General features: G+C 42.6%; 1 protein-coding gene across 4 annotated transcripts in view; it reads right to left on the reverse strand.

Annotated features, from left to right (window-relative positions):
• Positions 1–20482, reverse strand: part of glra1 (glycine receptor, alpha 1) — a 143793-nt gene that overhangs the window by 24504 nt on the left and 98807 nt on the right. For all 4 annotated transcript variants that reach the window (XM_030740163.1, XM_030740167.1, XM_030740166.1 and 1 more), the window contains 2 exons: positions 10401–10615; positions 2368–2514 (listed from right to left, as the gene is read on the reverse strand). In XM_030740163.1, coding sequence (XP_030596023.1) covers positions 2368–2514; positions 10401–10615 — 362 coding nt within the window. The remainder of the gene's footprint in view (positions 1–2367; positions 2515–10400; positions 10616–20482) is intronic.

The following is a 20482-nucleotide window of genomic DNA, read 5'->3' on the forward strand; positions in this document are numbered from 1 at the left end:
ACACACACACACACGCGCACGCACAGACACACACACACACACACACACACACACACAGAACACTTTTCTGTGATAAAAATGTAATCAGTGTTGTATTTTTAGTAACCCTCATGAATCCAGCTCCTGGGGAAAGTTTTTATGTCATTTCTTAAAAAGAAAATACTGAAATCTTTTAACAACAGGAGGAAGCTGTGAATTTTTAGGGGACTATTTTTAGTGGTGGATTAATACTTCCTAAGAAGTGAAAACAGACCAGTTTTTTTTATTGTTTGTTCTTTGTCGCTCAGATAAATCTCAGCAAAACTAAATTTGAATCCACAATGGAATTTTGTTTAAATACAGAATGAAGAATTTGTAAATGCACTACAGGCAAGAAGTGTTGGATGCATGAGTGTAAACAATAACTGCATTTATCAAAACAATAATAATCAGCCTATCCCAGCTGTCAAAGAGGCAGGGTATACCTGGACAGGTGGCCAGCCTGCCTCAGGGCTAACACAGAGAGACAAACATTCACACTCGCATTCTTACCTATGAGCAATTTAGAATCAGCAGGTAACCTAACCCCACTGACTGCATGTCTTTGCACTGTGGGAGGAAACTGGAGTGCCTGTAGAGAACATGCAAACTCCACACACGGGCTAAGGTGGATTCAAACCTAGGACCTTCTTGCTGTGAGGCAAATGTCCTCACCACTGTTCCACTGTGCTGCCCAAAAATGATGATAATAACTTCTCTTTTTATTTGTTTTTTCTTTTATTTATTGGTATCCATAAACAATAGCCAATAATAGGAAGTTCTGATCCAGCTAACTACACGAGAACTCCCCAAAAATGGCCATCGCCCCAGAGGCTGAGTCAGCAGAGCAGTCAATGAGTTGCAAGATTGTGAAACATGGTCATGAGTGGGAGGAGAGTGGATCTGGAAACTGACTGTCTGCAGTGATGTGGATGGTGAGCGTGAGGAAGCTGTTTGTTGAAGACTGAGTCTATGTTCCCATCCTCACCTATGCCCTCGATCTGTAGTAATGTAGCAGGCAGTGACTGAAAATACAGCCTGCTGATACAAGCATCAGAAATGAGCTTCCTCTGGGGGTGCTGGGTTCAGCTTCAGAGATGGCGTGAAGAGCTCAGCCATTCTGGACGAGCTCAGATAGAGTTGTTACTCCTCCACAGCAAAAGGAGCCACCTGATGCCTCCTGGACACCTCTAGGTGAGGAGTTTGGGAAGTCCAACTGGGAGGAAGTCCCGGGACAGATCCAGGAGAGATTACATCTCCCAGCTAGCTTGGGAATGCTTTTGTGTCCCTCCAAAAGAGCTGGAGTAGGTAACTGAAGAAAGAAAGGGAGGTCTGGATTTCTCTGCTTGCATTGCTGCCCCTGAGATCATGACCAGATAAGCAGCAGAAAATGGACAGGTGAGAGAGGAATGATGGGTAGTTTGTTTATTTGACAGGATCAGGAAAAATCTGAGTAACAAAAACATGCTGATATGATTTTTTAATCATGTTACATGGATTAAAAACACAATTCAAACACACGTGATCTCTTTGTGAGGTCTCAACCACACAAAAACACTGCAGCACACTCATCACCATTTATTCTGCATTTCCACTAACAAAAGTTTCAGGGCTGAGCAGAGTTTCTGTTTTAATGTGTGTTTTCTTCTCTTTTACATTGTGGATCCATTATGAGCCTCGTCTGTGTTTGCTCTGCGGCTCAGGCTTTAATCATTCCCAGCACTCTGCCCATCAAACATTGATGCTCTGTGTTTCTGCCCGGTGATGATGAGCGCTGCGAAAAAGCTAATATCAAACACAGCGTGAATTTTTCAGAAGGCCTGAGGATGGAGGAGAGCAGGGATTTTGGTGTTCACACACCCACACCTCCTCAACACGCACCTCGCAAACTAAACTGTTTTATTGTGTTGAAAACAAGAGGCTGCCCAGCTGCAAAAAGTGTTACCTTTCCCCCATAAAAACAACACATCTGTAGATTTAAACTATTTGTTTCTCTTAGGTTTCAATTCGTGTTGGGACGGGACTGGTGAAATGTTTGTGGCTGACCACTGGAAACCCAGTTTGGTTTGGTTAGTTCTTCTTCCTGTCCAAAGATACCGGCTGTGCTTTTTAATCCAATGCATTTTAATCAGGTGAAGAACAAAGAGTAGAAAACCAAAATAATTCAAATTCATCTTCATTTTATGTTATCTGAAGCTTGGTTATTCAGAAACAACTCAGTCATGTGGGCAAATTCAAATACTTGAATGGAGCTCATGAGGTTGAGACACTGCATGGTGTAAAGAAACAAAAAACAAATGTAAACGTGAATTAAAATGTGAGATCGTAGGATCGTTTGAGGCCGCTAACCTTCATGTGTCGTCGCCTCCGTCTGAAGCGCAGCAGCTCCTTGTGCTGGCGGGCGATGAAGTTGACAGCAGCGTACTCGAGCAGGGCCGAGAACACAAAGAGGAGACAGACGGCCATCCAGATATCGATGGCTTTAACGTACGACACCTGTTAGTTGAGACAGGAAGGAAGAATGCATCAGATGGGTCCCTGTAGTTAATGTCTGACTTGTTCATTTAAAAGAAGCAACACTAACCAGCGATCTAATGACAAACAGCATTTCATCCTATTTGGTTTGAGGCTGGAAGCAGTGTCCTAGCACAGAACCCTGTGGAACTCCATAATTAACCTCAGTGTGTGAAGAAGACTCCCCATTTACATGATTGGAGTCTATGAGATAAATACGATTCAAACCACTGCAGTGCAGTACCTTTAATACCTATAGCAAGCTCTAATCTCTGTAATAAAATGTTATGGTCAACAGTATCAAAGCTGCACTGAGGTCCAACAGGACAAGCACAGAGATGAGTCCACTGTCAGAGGCTGTAAGAAGATCATTTGTAACCTTCACTAATGCTGTTTCTGTACTGTGATGAATTCTGAAACCTGACTGAAACTCTTCAAATAAACCGTTCCTCTGCAGATGATCAGTTAGCTGTTTTACAACTACTCTTTCAAGAGTCTTTGAGAGAAAAGAAAGGTTGGAGATTGGCCTATAATTAGCTAAGACAGCTGGGTCAGTGATGGCTTTTTAAGTAGAGGTTTAATTACTGCCACCTTAAAAGCCTGAGGTCCATAGCCAACTAATAAAAGTAATCTGTTTAAACCAAAGAGTGCAAAGATTTGTGCTGCTGTTAGCATTCAGAGTTACCATGTTTGGTGTGGATGGTGTATGCATTGTATGGCTGAGAGGAGGCCTCCGTGACTGAGGACACTGTGACTCCAGCTAGTGTTAATGATCAGTGTATGTTGTTGCCAAATAAAGCTCCATTCCTATAGAGCCACCTGCTGATCAAAGTGCAGAATTCAGAGCCAAAAACTTGATTTGCCTTCCTCCTGTCACCTTCCATGCAAGTTAGCCAGAATGTAATGGGTAAAACAAGTGACCTAAAAATTCAAATAATCTCTACATTTGATGTCTGCCTGCATTATTTGAGTGGACAGAAATGAGTCAAGATCTCCAACTAGTACAGAATTCTGAGACTGCCCCTGATCCCCATACTTCTGGAAAACTACACTGCAGCACCTCCTCCTTTCCTATATGAAACTCTTCTTTTAAAGTGCTTTACTTACCTGCCTGAACACACAGTACTTCTTTTGAATGTCATCAGCCCCAATTATGTAATGTTTAGCTGCACAATTCAAAGATTCCAGCAAACAAAATGCTTTTAGGAGTTCCTGAACAGGAGACCTAACCTGGACTTGAACCACTGTTGTTGGAGGAAACTTTCATGTATCCATGACCGGGTAAAGGTATGGTCATTGCCTGGAGCTTAGACTACAAGCTTAAGGTGCTCTCTTATTATTAGAGTCATCTGACTACATGGAAAGTTACGTGAACATAAAACCACAAGACACACTGGGCTCAGAAAACCAGCAAAACTCCAGCAGCCTGTGTGACACGAAGGAAGATGGCCGGGGTGAGGACTGCCCAGATAATACGGGCTAAATGAAGTCTGGCTGGATCATTGTCTGATTGCTATCTGCCCGCCAAGTACCTTTATTCAAGTGCATTCACCCCGGCCTGTCATTACAACTCTTCATCTCCAAATACAATTACAGCATGCAGCCTGAGAGGGAGAACCTGTGCTGTCTCTCAGAGAGAAAGCCCACAATCAGCTGTTTAAATCCAATTAAACTATGACTTTGGATCACTTTACACAAACACAGAGTGCTTATCATCGTCGCTCGGCCTCGTTGTGATTCGTGCTTGTTTGGGCCCTTCATGAAATCATTTATCTTCAAATGCCTGAGTGACTTCCTTCCCCCCGAGCTGCTGAGAGTCGCTGAGGCCTAAACGGTCAGCAGGCTCGCTCGGCAGCGATGGTCATCCAGACAGAGACAGGGAGAAGACAGAAGAAATGGAGATGATCTCCCAGGGAAATGATTTCACAGGCATTTCTGGAAGGCAGGGCACTCTTTCTCTGTGTGAAACAGTAGAAATAATCCTCCTCAAATCCCCCTCATATGGATATGTATGCATAAAATCAGCATGGAAGACTTCAGAGGCCAGTTTCAGTTTCAGATACAGTCTGTGGTGCTTTATTTTGGATGATCTGGCTGTATTCATAAACTTAGCATGAGGCAGCTCAAGAAAATGAGACATACTGCAAAATAACTGCATTTCCATAAAGAACAGTAAACAACCTTTTAAATGACCCCTTCCCTGCCTGAAAAAGCTTAAGTGTGCATGACTGATAGAACATAATACCTTCTCTGGGCTGATTCTGGGAAAGCAGAGCATTAAGTGTGGTAAATGAAGCAGATGGAGAGAGAGAAGCTGCACCAAATTGTTGGACAACATGTCTGTAAACTGTTTATTTCCTGATGCTGTTTTTGTTTTACTGCCAATATGAACCGTTATGAGTGTTGATCATTTTCCTTCTGGTGGTGGAGAGATTTCTTAAATTAGCTTTCACAGACTTTACTCAGCTATCAACTCCAGCAGAACTGAAGAGGATTCAGCTCTCACTGCTGCACTAACCCTAACCCTGACCACTGCACGGATCCTGCAGTGTTGTGAAAAGCCTGAGAGTCACTCCAGTATCTTTACTAATATTTCACGTGCGACTGAGACTGCCGGTGACCTTTAGCTCGGTGCTACTGTAGGCTGAGCCCGTTCACTCCCTGTGTGAGGCTGAAAGCTTCTGACAGACAAACTGACCAGTGGTGACCTGCTGAGCTGCAGCTTACGTGGAGTTACTGTACTCATGCTTCACAGGGCAATGATCAAAGAAGTGGAGCGCCATGAGCTGAATGATTTGATCAACCGAGCAACTGACTAAAACTCTGCGATGTGCTGGTTTTGTTCCTCGAGTACCGCGAAGTACCACGAGTACCTGGACATAAATTACTTGTTGGGATGGTTTGCATTTTCAGATCTAAGTGTTTGAGGATGTAAAATCACAAGCAATTAAATTTGAGCTAATTTGACATCTTAACCCTTCTTTTTTAATTTTACCAAAGGTCACATTAAACTTTGGATTAAAAAAAAAAACCAGCAGACATGGTTCACCTGTTTAAGGTTCCAGCACAATGCTGTTGTTAAGGAGTGTTCTCAGCATCAAACCATGGCTAGACTGAAGGTTTTTAAGGGGACATTAGTTGTTCATGTACAATCAGGCACATCAAAAGTGAGCACGCTGTCAGAAGATCAACACATCAATCTTTTCTCACCGAGAAACAGAAAAGAAATATCACAGATACAGAATTTGATCAATACGTAATAAGAACAGAAAGCTCTACAGGAGTGAGTGTGTGTGTGTGTGTGTGTGTGTGTGTGTGTGTGTGTGTGTGTGGGGTGGGGGGTTAGTAGTAGAGCCTCTGCACATCCAATTAGTATTCCTGACCTGTCAGAGCCTGTTGCGAAAGCCGCTGATGTCTCAGAGACGAGCTCAAAGTTTCCATAACCTGCTGCCGTGATCAACATTTACAGCATGTTGGTTTTTTGTTGTCTAAGAGCGACGATTTTCTTCCTAAACCTGATCAAATGTTTTTTAGGTGCTTAAAACGAAGCCAGCAGAGAGGAACTGCATGTAAAAAAGGAATGAAAGTGAAAACGTGGAGACACCAACATGCAGTCCTTTTGGTGACTCTCACAGCCAGTGCTTGCATCTTGGCAGCAACTCCAAAGCAAACGTGTTTCCCTGGTGTCAGCGGTTCCTCACAAAAGTATTTTCAGCTCGGGGTTGAGAACGACTTGATCTGAATCACTTCTCAGGAGGGGTGAAATCAGCCACTGTCAGAAACAGGGGTCCTCGCACAGCCCATACCCACTGCTACAGCTAAAATCTACACAAATATGCAGTGTGGTGAAAAAGTATTTCCCCCTTCCAGATTCAATTTTTTGTTCTTTTTTTGTTTGCCACACTTACATGTTTCAGATCAAACACATTTCAGTATCAGACAGAGATAACCTGAGTAAGTAAATAAATACAAAATACAGTTTTTAAACGATGGCTTCATTTATTAAGCAGAAGAAGTTCTCCAATCCTGCAACAGCTCCCTTGTTAAATCGTGAATTAACTGATTAACCACATTTTTTTGGGAAAGCTGAGTTCAGCTTCACTGCCACACCTGCCGAATCCAGAAATCCCTTAAATAGAAGCTGTCTGACAAAGTGAAGCAGGCTGAAAGATCTCAAGGAGTAGCACATCATCCATGACCTAAAGAACCAGCTGAGAAACAAAGTCACTGACATCTATGAGTCTCAAAAAGGTCACAAAGCCATTTCTGAAGCTTTGGGAGTCCAAGGAACCACGGCGAGAGCCGTTATCCACACATGGAGAAAACCTGGAACAGTGGGGAACCTTCCCAAAACTACCTTAAACAGACTGTTCATGCTGGAAAACCCTCCAGTGTGGCTGAACTCACACAATTCTGCAAAGCAGAGTGGGCCAATGTGAAAGACTCACTGCCAGAATCACCAGTGCCTGACTGAAGCAGTTATTATGTTTAGGGGGCAGTTACTTTTTCACAGGGCAGGCAGCATCATTTAAAAACTGCATTTTGTATTTACTCAGGTCACCTATGTCTAATAAATTTTGTTTGATGATCTGAAACATGTAAGTGTGACAAACCTGTGGCAAATACTTTTTCACAGCACTGCACCCCCAGGTTTATGGCTGGACCTTAGAGTGCCACTAAAAGTACAATAAGTAGATGTGGAGAGGGTCATACTGTGCGTGCAGTGTACTGCAGCTGTAGGAGCTAATGTTGGCAACGTGAACAGACCAGCTACTCAAACACAGTCTCTCCACACTCCCCCTTCCTTGTCTCCTTTCCTCATGTCCACTTGCATCTGGTCTGATCTGACACCGTGCAGCAGTAGAATGTGAAAAGTGCCATATGTGTAGGTGTGTGTGTCTGCTATCAATCGCACACCCACCCACAGAAAGGTATGTATGTGTGTGTGAGAGAGCAGTAGGCCCACCTAAGCTCAGCTGTGCTGTGTGATCATCATTGTGACAGCTGAACTGCAGAGGAATCACGGTTCACTTGTTCAATTTTTAGAGCGCATGAAGCACCTAATGTCAACAGTGTGTGTGTGTGTGTGTGTGTGTGTGTGTGTGTGTGTGTGTGTGTGTGTGTGTGTGTGTGTGTGATGGGGATTACAGCTTTCCTGGACATAATTATACAATCCTACTAGCACACGCAAACCCTGACCATTTTTTCACTTTAATCTGAAAATCCCTGACAGTAAAAGATTCCTGCGGCTTCCTAAAAAGTATTTTCTCCATTTTTGTCTCCTTCAGCCTTCTTTGTTAAAAGTCTTTTTTTATTCTTTTTCTTTCTACTGATTTTCCCTCTCATCCCTCCATCTGTCTGCCTCTCGTCTCCTCTCTGCTCTGACTCTTGATTGTCCATGAAAAGGATGCTGTCTATCCCTCCCATTTCTTTTCATACTTGACTCATCTTTTCCCTTCATTCCATCTTTTCGTCAGCTCTCTCGCGCATACAGATTTTTCCTGCTTCGTATTTTACTTTATTTTGATGTGTCAGAGGAAAAAAGCTTTCTGTAAAGGCAAAACTCAACACTACAGATGTGCAATGTGTAAATAAGCTTAAACCCTAAAACTCACTTAGGAAGGAAGAGGATTCCTGAAACTGTTGATCACTGTTTTATATTCTTGTCTTTATACAGAGCTGAGTACTGAATAAGACCCAGCAGCAGATTAGCTTAGTTTATCATAAACACCACAAACAGCCATAAACAAACATAAAACCACAGCTACCACCACCCGTAACGCTCACTGCTTAGCACAAATACTTCCTGTACATAAAGTATAATATAAAGTATAAAGTAGTTTGTACGTGGGCATTTTGTCATTGTCGCGTGATTTCATAGAATCTTTTTTGAATCACAGGCTGTTCTAAGAAAATAAGAAGCACATAAATACTCCCATATCTGGGAAATTCTTTATAAAACTAGTGAAGACTGCAGAAAAGTACTCAGCACATGGGTAAACATTTAATATTTTTCTTATTTCCTGCCTTGTGTCTCATTCCAGTGGTGATGTTCATATTAAACACGTGAGCAAAAAGCTCAGACTTTACATTTCTTTTTTCTACTCTTGGCTTTGTATGACGTCCTTATGTGATCATCTCAGTGATCATACCATCTGCTTTTAAGGGGGAGCCAATCAAAAGAAAGTTAGCTTCAAGGGGGAGGAGCTAGAACAGCCTGTTTCAAACAGAGGATGAACTGAGGGGCTGCACCGAGATAAAGAATTATGACTGATGCAAAGGGGCTCTCTAAGAGTCCAGGAATGAAAAACACAGAATTAGGAATGAGCAGAACAGCTCCACTTCATAAGGTCCGAGCAGAGTCTCATAAACTTTAAAAAAGGAGACCGACTTGTTTGCACGTTCACCTTCTTCACTGAAAGGATATCTTAGTTTCTTTCAATCCTTCAGTCAGAGATATGAGGGCTGCCTGTTTTTCACACCATCAGTGATATTGTTACTGCTCCACCTGTTCTACCATTTTTTCTTTCATTGTAGAAAAAAAAATATAAAACTGTATCTGTTCCTGCTCCAGCTCGGCCGTGTCCCACTGTGCTCAATATAATCAGTGCTTCAGTGCTGTCCCGTCAAGTCCTAGCTTATTTTAAGAATGCTGTTATCCACCCACTTTAAAAAACCCACGCTTGACCCTTCTCTTCTTTATAGTTATAGACTAATCTCCAAATTACTGTTGATTTTTGAAGAGGCTGTGGCTAAGCAGCTTACAGCTGCTCTTTATAAATCTCAGTCGGGCTGTTGCAGAGCCCATTCCACACAAACAGCTCTTCTTAGAGTCTCCAGTGACATCTTGATGTGGAGTGATGCAGGGAAATGTTCTGTTCTGCCTCTGATTCTGTTGACCATCACATTTTGATCGACAGGCTGGGAATTTTGAGTGGGTGGGCATATCAGGGTCTGCTCTGGAGTGGTTCTCCTCATATGCGTCTGAATGATCCTGCAGCTGCTTCTGAGTTCAGGTCCTCTTCCACTTCTCTTGCATACGGAGCACCACAAGGTTCTGTTTTAGGGCCTTCACTGTTTCTGTTATATCTGTTCTCTCTGCAGCACATTTTGAGCACTTTTAAGGACATTTGTTATCACTGCTGTGTAGATGGTATTCAGTTATTTATCTCTTTGAAGCCACAGATGTAACAAAGGGGCTTAGATTCTATTAAAAGCTGAATGGCTGACAATTTTTTCCAACTTAATGAAGTGAAAACAGAAGTCCTTGTTTGGTTTTGTGCCTAAGGTAACGGAAACTCTTGGTCACCTTGCCACATTTGCTAAATCTTCTATCAGGAACTTTGGGGTAACTTTTAAGACAGCTTTCACTCTGGATGCTCATGTAAAATCCCTGGTTCGAGCTTGCTTTTATCACTTAATATTGCCATGTTGAGTTCCATCATGTCACACTCTGAATTGGAAATTGTTATTTATGCATTTATTTCATCATGTCCGAATTATTTTAATTCATTTTTCACTTGTCTTAACAAAATCTCACTGGAATGTCTGCAGGTTGTCACTGCCTCCCAGCAGCACTGTTGTCTGGTTTTGGACATCAGAGCAGCTTTGCACTCATTCATCCCCAGCAGGTCCCTGAGGTCATGTGATCAGGACCTGCTGGCCATTCATCATACAAACTCTCAATACAAACTCCAACTCTTTCCCTCTTAAATCTGTGGACTCGGTGGTCTCTTTTTTTGTTGTGAAGCACTTTGTGACATTTATCTCGAAAGGTGCTACAGAAATAAAATATTACTTTAATAAAATACTTGTTAAATGTTTTTGACAGAGGCTGACACCGACGTATGTGTTTGATTTGTTCTCACCTTGGGCAGAGAGGCTCTTGAACCGGAGCTCTGCGTGGTCATGGTTAGCACAGTGGTGATGCCCAGACCCACCCGGGCGGGTGCAGCGTCCATATTGATCCAGAAGGAAACCCAGGACAGGATGACAATGAGCAGTGAGGGGATGTACATCTGGATCAGGTAGTAACCCATCTGACGCTCCAGGTGGAAGCGAGCCTCAATACAGGTGAATTTACCTGGCAGACGAGGGAACAACAGGCAGAAAGATAGATTTTAATCCAAAGTAATTTTTTGATTAGGTAGGAGTTTGTGGGTGAAGAGGTATAAGAGCGAAAAGTGTAGAACGAGTGAGAAAGGATAACCATTTCTTCTGGGTCCTCCTGTCAGCTGAGAAAAATGAGAACAGTGAGAATGACAAATGTCCTGACAGAAACAACTGTTACTGCTGCATTGAGCCAGCACTACAGCAAAAAGCAATGCAAGAGTCCAGCAGCCTCCACTAATACATTTAAGGAGGACGTTACTTCTTTAAAGCTGGAAGATGAAGATTTCAGTCCATAATCTAAAGTACATGAATATTACTACACTTAAAATGACTTCATTTATTTATTATTAACACATTCTGACTCTCAGCTCATACCAACACATCAGAACCCACTGCTGTCGTATTGTAGAGCACTTTGTTTTTCATGTGCAGGGTATAAGCTGACTGGACCGGGAAGCATGGCAGCACGGCAGGGTGGTGCTGAGAACAGGATATCATGTTCCACCTGGGAATGCTGGTTCTGGACTTTGATTTGGGCTTTCTGTTAGGTTAGGTTTAGTTCCTGCTTGGTTGGGTTTATTATTGTTTGAATTTAAATATAACCCTATTCTATTCACTTCTCCTTTATCTTCTTCATTAGTGTGGTGAATTAGGTTAAAGCTTGGCTTCACTTTATATTGCAAAGAAAAGACCCTTCAATATTAGAGAGAAGACCCTAACAATCAGCCGATCCTCTATGAGCTCGCGGTGACATCTGGGAGGAAGAACCTTCAAGAGTTCAGTCAATTTTGGAGAGAGATCATGGTCATAGAAGGTCTATGTATGTAAATATAAGAGCTTCCATTTTGTTTAAATCTGTTCTAATCTTCAACATTATTTAAAGCACCTGATTTGGTTGCTCACTCTGAAACCACCATTTTCTAATGAGATGGTTCACGTCACTTCCAAGCTTTTCACTCCACAGCTTTATATTCACAGAGCCAATCATTTAGTCTCAGTGGGTGCTCTGTTTTTCTACATGAAATCTCATTTGGAAATGATTGAATGTGCAGCACATAAAACACACAATGTTGATTCCAGGAAACAGAAATAATGTTGGTCAGTGTTTAAACAAAAGCAAAATGTTCTTTCATCAGTTTCCCTGAGGCGGTGCACTTCCATTATCGCTGAAGAGTGTTACTGAGTTCTCCATTATCTTCATTTGAAAGGGCACATTAAACACTGGCAAAGGCACATCTCCTTGAAGAACAGGTGGACATGATGAGACAGAGGGGTAAATTAAAAGAAGAACAGGCACAGATTAGGAGAAGGAAGGAAACAAGAATGAGGGAAAGAATAAGAGAAGGAAGGAGCTGTTAGAGTGGCAGAAAAAAGGAGGTAGAGCCAGAGAGGGAAAAATGCAGCAGCGGAAGATGACACTGACATCTGTGAGACAAAATGTCATCTTTCTTCAGCACTCACGCTAAGCCAAAGTGTAAATCAGGAGCAGAAAATCAGAGAGACATACCGAGGCTTGCCAAATATCAAAGGAAGCCAAACATGTTGAATATCTGAAAACCAACACAGGAGGAGGGTTGGGATTCAGCCTGCCAGTTACTTGTTGCAATAACAGCCTGTCACAGAGTCTGAAGAGGAAATGTTGCACTGTAGGAAGAGAAAAGAAGCATTTCCATCTTCATAACACAGAGGACGTTTTCATAGTGCCTCCTTTAGTCCTTCTATGAACTAGGAGGTGAGGCATCATGCTGTACACGCTAAACCTGGTTAAGAATAATCAGGCTTATTTATGCCAGTGGTTCACAAAAGCACAAAAAAACAGGTAAAAAATTCCAACCAATCTGATCGAGCTCAAACTGACCGCACAATCAAATGATGTCCAGGTCGTTGAAGAGTTATTTGACATAATTGTAAAGTGGTTATGAATCATTATCCTGACATACTTTATTCAATCTTTCCATCCCTGTAGCCCCCTGCACTGAAACCTGCTGTTAAATTGGTATCTTTAGAAGGTTACACTCACACTGATGGGGATGTCAGTGCTGAGCGTTATAAGACTTACTGCCTAATCTTCAGCTTTGATTGGGGAGAAGTGGTACACCAGGTTTCTGGAATGAAGTAAACATCAGAGGCTTCTGAGGTCCAGTTCAGTCTGCCTAGCAGACAGCTAGCAGCTAGTTTAAGTAGCCACACATCTAACTTTAAGCCTTAACAATTTAAACAGGTGAGTTAAAGAAACATCCTCCCCTCGTACAGCTGTTAGGACGATGGAAATTAGCTATAGAGACCAAAGCAGTTTCTGTATCAGGCTGTAAACATGTTTGTTTCTGCTGGAAAGGTTTAACCCTAACCCTGTGGGAGCTGAGGGGGCGCCACAGCAGATCATCCGCCTCCGTCTCCCCCTATACCAGCATCCTCCAACCCTCTGCATGTCCTGCTTCACTACATCCATGAACCTCCTGCTTGGCAGCTCCATCTTCAGTATCTCCACCCTCCCTCCTCTGCACATGTCCAAACCAGCTCAGCCTCACCTCTATAACTTTGAGCTCTCCCACCTTCAACCCACCTGTCAGTCCTACTGCACACCTCACCACTGTCTCTGTCCTCATACATGTCCTGCACCACCCTCACAAACCCCACTCCTGTCTTCCTCATGCAGTCCCACAGGTCCTCTCTCAGCACCCCATCATCTGCTTTCTCTGGATCCACTAAGACACAGTGAAGCTCCTTCTCACCTTCTCCATCAACACTCTCAAAGCAAACATCACCTCTTCAGTGCTCTTTCTCAGCATGAAGCCATCCTGCTGCTCACTGATTATCACCTCTCTTCTTAACCCAGCTTCAACAACTCTTTCCCAGGTCTTCATGGTGTGGATCATCAGCTTCATCCCTCTGTAGTTCCTACAGCTCTGCACATCAGCCTTCTTCTTGAAGATCAGTACCAGTACACTTCTTCATTCCTCAGGCATCCTCTCACTTTCCAAATTTGTGTTAAAAAGTCCACTGCCCTCTCTCCTAGACGTCTTCATACCTCCACAGGTATGTCATCAGGACCAAATTCCTTTCCACTCTTCATCCTCTTCATAGCTGCCCTCACGTCCTCCTTACCAATCCTCTGCACCTCCTGATTCAGTAACTGTCCTCCATCTGTCCTCCTCTCTCTAATTTCTTCATTCATCAGCTCCTCAAAGTCCTCCTTCCACCACCCAAACCTGCTGCACATCCTTTCCAGCTCGATCTCTGTGTAGCCAATTGATACAAGTCTTTTTCTCCTTCCTTAGTGTACAGCTTAACAAACAACTCATTGTAAGTCTTTTCCTTTGTGGTGACTGTTATTACAATTTGGGACTATATAAATAAAATTAAATAGAATCTAATTGAATTCTCTCTTTGCTGTACTCCCAGCCTCCTGATACTCCTGCCTACTTTCCTCTGACTATCCCACTTTTCCTTTGCTAACCTCTGCCTCTGAATACTTTCCTGTACTTCCTCATTCGACCAACAAGTCTCCTTGTTCTCTTTCCTCTGTCCAGAGGAAACACCAAACACCTTCTTGGCAGTTTCCCTCAGACTACAGCTGTACGTTCCCAGTCATCTGGTAACTCTTCCCTACCACCCAGAGCCCGTCTCAACTCCTTCCTGAACTCTGAGCAGCAACCATTTCTCTTCCTATCTACACCATGGTAGAACAGCTTGAAACCACCTCCAGTGCTCCTGGCCTTGCTTCCTTTCCACTTGGTCTTCTGTACTTACAACAGACAGGGGTTGGACAATGAAACTGAAACATCTGTCATTTTAGTGTAGGAGGTTTCATGGCTAAATTGGACCAGCCTGGTGGCCAATCTTCATTAATTGCACATTGCACCAGTAAGAGCAGAGTGTGAAGGTCCAATTAGCAGGGTAAGAGCACAGTTTTGCTCAAAATATTGCAATGCACACAACATTATGGGTGACATACCAGAGTTCAAAAGAGAACAAATTGTTGGTGCCCGTCTTGATGGCGCATCTGTGACCAAGACAGCAAGTCTTTGTGATGTATCAAGAGCCACAGTATCCAGGGTAATGTCAGCATACCATCAAGAAGGATGAACCACATCCAACAGGATTAACTGTGGACGCAAGAGGAAGCTGTCTGAAAGGGATGTTCGGGTGCTAACCCGGATTGTATCCAAAAAACATAAAACCATAGCTGCCCAAATAACAGCAGAATTAAATGTGCACCTCAACTCTCCTGTTTCCACCAAAACCCTGTCGGGAGCTCCACAGGGTCAATATACACGGCCGGGCTGCTATAGCCAAACCTTTGGTCACTCGTGCCAATGCCAAACGTCGGTTTCGATGGTGCAAGAAGCGCAAATCTTGGGCTGTGGACAATGTGAAACATGTATTGTTCTCTGATGAGTCCACCTTTACTGTCTTCCCCACATCCAATAGAGGAGGAGCGAGTCAGGAAACGTTTTCCTCCACCAGCATCACGTCGTGACCTGACCACTATCCTGCAAGAAGAATGGCTTAAAATCCCTCTGACCACTGTGGAGGACTCGTATATGTCATTCCCAAGACGAACTGACGCTGTATTGGCTGCAAAAGGAGGCCCTACACCATACTAATAAATTATTGTGGTCTAAAACCAGGTGTTTCAGGTTCATTGTTAAACCCCTGTACCTACCTTCCTTTTTTCCATCCTATCAGCCAGCTCTCTCCCTGTACCATTCATAGTCCCTGCTCTCACCTCCACACTCCTGCCTTTTCTTCTATCTCGCTGCCTCCTAACATGCCTTTCCCCTTGCCTCTTGCTTTGTCTTTGGCCAACCAGTTTCCACGGGCAACTGATTGGCCAACAGTACTGGCGGCGTCGTTGTTAACCCGGCCCCGACTGATCCGGTATGTAAATCACTTTCTTTATGATCCGCATGTTTGATTTGGCCAAGATTTTTATGCCAGATGGCCTTCCTGATGTATGAGGGACCAGGTTGGCACAAACAAACAGGCACAGGTGTATTTTCAAATTGTGGGCTCTCTTATACCCCCAAAAAAGGCAAAAATGTCACAAAAAACAAGCAATTCTTAAAAATCAGTGGGCCCGTAAAAGAGGTCAACTAAACAAAATTTACAGAAACCATTTAACAGAACTCAACTAACTGATCTGCCCAAATGAGAGACAGCTCAACCTATATAGTAATGGAATAAACCATTTTAAATGCCACAGGGGGAACCAAAGTGTAACTATATTTGAAAAAAACACAAAAGAACCCATTCCCCCCATGAGGTCACAACAGATGGTTAAGTCCACTTGATTGGCCTCCACACTTAAACCAGCTCCACCCTCTGCATCCTCTTTTGCTCAAACAGGGAAGAACTGGAGCAGCAGGCAGGAAACAGAAAAGAATTACTGGAACTTATGAGTCACTGAAAGCAATGTTAGCCAGTTATGCACCATTATTTAAGGTCTCACAGTATAACAGCACAATAAACCACATTCAACTTCAGTAAGTATAAGCATTAAGGTATAAAACCCTACTATATTAAGTTTATATAAATAAATATTTCAGTTGTGTGTTTGCAGACAACCATCACATGATGCAACCCTCCCCATTTATCCAGGCTTGGGACTAGCACTAGGAGGACACTGCAAGGCAAAAGTGGTGGGCTGAAAACCTAATAACTGCATCAGAGAGGGGGGAAAGCACTAATTATTTAAATATGGTGAATAACAGTACACATTCTCAGCTATGGTGTTCCATTACAAACAAAGATGGCTTTGTTGAGAAGATCACTTTTCTTTCTCTGTACAGCTGGTTAATTGCTGAGTGAAGCAGGCCACTTTGTTGGTTTTGTAAAAGTACTTATGTCAGAAATCTGATTTCTGTCAGGTTTCCTGATAACTAGCAAAACAATTACCAACTCTGTTGCTCCCCAAAAGGCACAACCACTCTGCCTTTATTGGTTCATTCAGAAGACTAAGAGCTGCCTCCTGAGTTTAACACATCTTCATAAATCAGTGATGAAACAGGTGCTTTGTTAGACCCTTCCAAATCTCTCTCACTAAGTGCCTCTGCAGTGTGCTCGTTGTGTCTGTGTAGAAAAATGAATCATCCAGTAAGCTATTTATATCTTTTTGTCGACACATATCACCATAATCTTCGTATTTTTGTCTGACATACTCTCACAAAGTGGCACCTTAACTTGACTTTGTTGCCTTCTTAAGCCAGTGCACTGCATGCAGCAGTTAAAAGCCTGGTGATGTGATTGTTGTAGTGCAGAAGCACTGCTTGTCCTTTTGATGTTTATACTCACAGCATGCTGCCATGAAAAGTCCAGAGATTAGCAAGAACAGAGTCAGGACCTACTTCTCCTAATCCCTTTGCTCCTACTGTACCAGAGTGCACACACACACACTGTGCTTTAGTTTTAGGCACTTTAGCGTTTGAGATTTTTATCTGGATTCATTCTGCAGCATAGCAGTGGTCTCCAACGTAGAGGCAGACATAAAGAAGCTTCTGCAGATACAAGAAAAACAGAAAATCCCACAACAGCTTGTAAGAACCCCCACGGAGTGCTGATCTCAAAAATCATAGCATCAGTCTGGTTTTACATGAACACCCCGAGACAGCCTAATCCCAGAAAAGAGCAGCGCCTTCTTGCCAAGTACCTTGAAAACTGTTTACCTAGGAAAATGTATAAAGACAGAGTCATTTTTCCCATTTACAGGATGTTTGGATTAAAAATACCTTTTTAATTGTTTGGAGATAATTAAAAAGGTATTCATAATACTTCCGAAATCATCCTTACTTTGTAGAAACCTTGAAGTAAACATCCATAAAAGTCTAGATTTGAAATGTTTTTGTCTCATGTTGCAGCTCCTCTTTGTATTTTTTATGTGAGTTATATTTTCATTGTAACTGTAACCATATTTTGGTTCAGATATCTGATGTCTGGCTCAATACTGACTTTGTCTACGTCAGTTTGGCCCTTTGAAAAACATGCTGCCCCCCCTTATTTTCTTTCTTCTTGCAGATGATGTGCTTCTGTTGGCTTCATCACATGTTAACCTCCAGCTCTCACTGGGACAGTTTGCAGTCAAGTGTAAAGTGGCATTAATGAGAATGAGCATCTCCATATATTCAATTCAATTTTATTTATATAGCACCAAATCACAAGAACAGCCATCTCAAGGCGCTTTGTATTGTGGGTAAAGACCCTACAATAATACAGAGAAACCCCAACAGTCAAAACGACCCCCTATGAGCAGCACTTGGTGACAGTGGGAAGGAAAAACTCCCTTTAACAGGAAGAAACCTGCAGCAGAACCAGGCTCAGGGAGGGGGGGGTCATCTGCTGAGGGGGGGGGGACAGGACAAAAGACACACTGTGGATTAAAGACAAAGATTAATACTGATTAAATGCAGATAGTGGTAGACAGAGTGAGAGGAGTGAGGGATGGTTCTCAGCTTGTAAAGGAGGAATTGAAGTGTCTGGTATCTCTTGTTCATGAGTGAGGGGAGAGAGGAGCAGGAGTCTGACAGACAGATTGGTGCAGCATCTGCAGTGAAGTGGGCACTGTATGCTTCTGTTATGGAGAAAAGAGAGCTGAGACACTGTTCATTTTAACTTTCAAACTATGCTGCTATTCTCTCATATTACCATAAGCTCTGGGTAGTAACTGAAAGAATGAGATACAAGTGTTGGAAAAGAGCTTCCTCTGGGCTCAGCCTTAGAGAAAGACGGGGGAGCTCAGAGTAGAGATGCTGCTCCTCCACACTGAAAGAAGCCAGTTGAGGTGTTTCAGCATCTGACCAGGATGCCTCGAGTGCCTCCTAGGTGAGATGTTTCAGGCGTGTCCTGCTGGGAGGAGGTCCCAGGGCAGACCCAGAACACACTACAGAGATTATCTCTTTACTGAATTGGGAATGCTTTGGTCTTCCCCCATTAGTGCTGGAAGAAAGGGAAGTCAGGGCATCTCTGCTTAGACTGCCACCCAAACTGGGATAAGTAGTAAGGAATTTAATTAGAATTTCAAAGAGTAGCACAAAAGTCTTGCATTATATATAACAACAGGTCAGATCCACAATTCAGACTCCCTGAGTGAGATGGCAGTGGCAGAGACGTGTCCTAAAAGCATATGTCTCTGTCTGCAGTTATAGCTTTGAGCTCTTGGTACATTACCCAAATATTGTAGAAAATATGCAGTTCATTTCAGCACCCATTTAGCTGTTTTTAACAATATGTTCATTTTAATTTTTATCAACAACATCTTTGTGTTGCTGTAAAAGCACAAGTGTACATGGTGAGAAAAAGCTTCACACATAAATAATGATATGCTAAGTTTAGAGATTAGAGCATACTATAGGTATTAAAGGTACTGCACTGCAGTGGTTTGAATCATATTTATCTAATAGACTCCAATTTGTTCATGTAAATGGGAAGTCTTCTTCACACACTAAGGTTAATTATGGAGTTCCACAGGGTTCTGTGCTAGGACCAATTCTATTTACATTTTACATGCTTCCCTTAGGCAGTATTATTAGAAATCATTGCATCAATTTTCATTGTTATGCAGATGATACTCAGCTTTACCTATCAATGAAGCCAGATGACACACATCAATGAGTTAAACTGCAGGAATGTTTTAAAGACATTAAGGCCTGGATGACCTCTAATTTCCTGCTTCTAAATTCAGATCAAACTGAAGTTCTTGTACTCGGCCCCACAAATCTTAGAAACACGGTGTCTAACCAGATACTTACTCTGGATGGCATTACTTTGGCCTCCAGTAACACTGTGAGAAATCTTGGAGTCATTTTTGACCAGGATATGTCCTTCAATGCACATATTAAACAAATATGTAGGACCGCTTTTTTGCATTTGCTCAATATTTCTAAAATTAGAAACATCCTTTCTCAGAGTGATGCTGAAAAGCTCATTCATGTATTTATTACTTCTAGGCTGGACTATTGTAATTCATTATTATCAGGCTGTCCTAAAAGCTCCCTGAAAAGCCTTCAGCTGATCCAAAATGCTGCAGCTAGAGTACTGACAGGGACTAGAAAGAGAGAGCAGATTTCTCCCATATTGGCTTCTCTTCATTGGCTCCCTGTTAAATCTAGAATAGAATTTAAAATTCTTCTCCTCACATACAAGGTCTTGAATAATCAGGCACCATCTTATCTCAAAGACCTCATAGTACCATATCACCCCAACAGAGCACTTCGCTCTCAGACTGCTGGCTTACTTGTGGTTCCTAGGATACTTAAGAGTAGAATGGGAGGCAGAGCCTTCAGCTTTCAGGCCCCTCTTCTGTGGAACCAGCTTCCAGCTTGGATTCAGGAGACAGACACCCTCTCTATTTTTAAGATTAGGCTTAAAACTTTCCTTTATGATCAAGCTTATAGTTAGGGCTGGATCAGGTGACCCTGAACCCTCCCTTAGTTATGCTGCTATAGGTCCAAGCTGCTGGGGGGTTCCCATAATGCACTGTTTCTTTTCGTTCACCTTATTCACTTTGTTTATACTCCACTCTGCATTAATCATCAGTTATTATTAATCTCTGTCTCTCCCCCCACAGCAGATGACCCCCCCCTCCCTCAGCCTGGTTCTGCTGGAGGTTTCTTCCTGTTTAAAGGGAGTTTTTCCTTCCCACTGTCACCAAGTGCTGCTCACAGGGGGTCGTTTGGACTGTTGGGTTTTCTCTGTATTATTGTAGGGTCTTTACCCACAATACAAAGCGCCTTTAGATGACTGTTGTTGTGATTTGGTGCTATATAAATAAAACTGAATTGAATTGAATTAAGCATGATGCTTATTCTAGTAAGCCATGTGAGGGTTTTACCAGCTATTTAGG

Source organism: Archocentrus centrarchus, chromosome 10 (assembly GCF_007364275.1).
Source record: "Archocentrus centrarchus isolate MPI-CPG fArcCen1 chromosome 10, fArcCen1, whole genome shotgun sequence".
NCBI classification, from domain to species: Eukaryota; Metazoa; Chordata; class Actinopteri; order Cichliformes; family Cichlidae; genus Archocentrus; species Archocentrus centrarchus.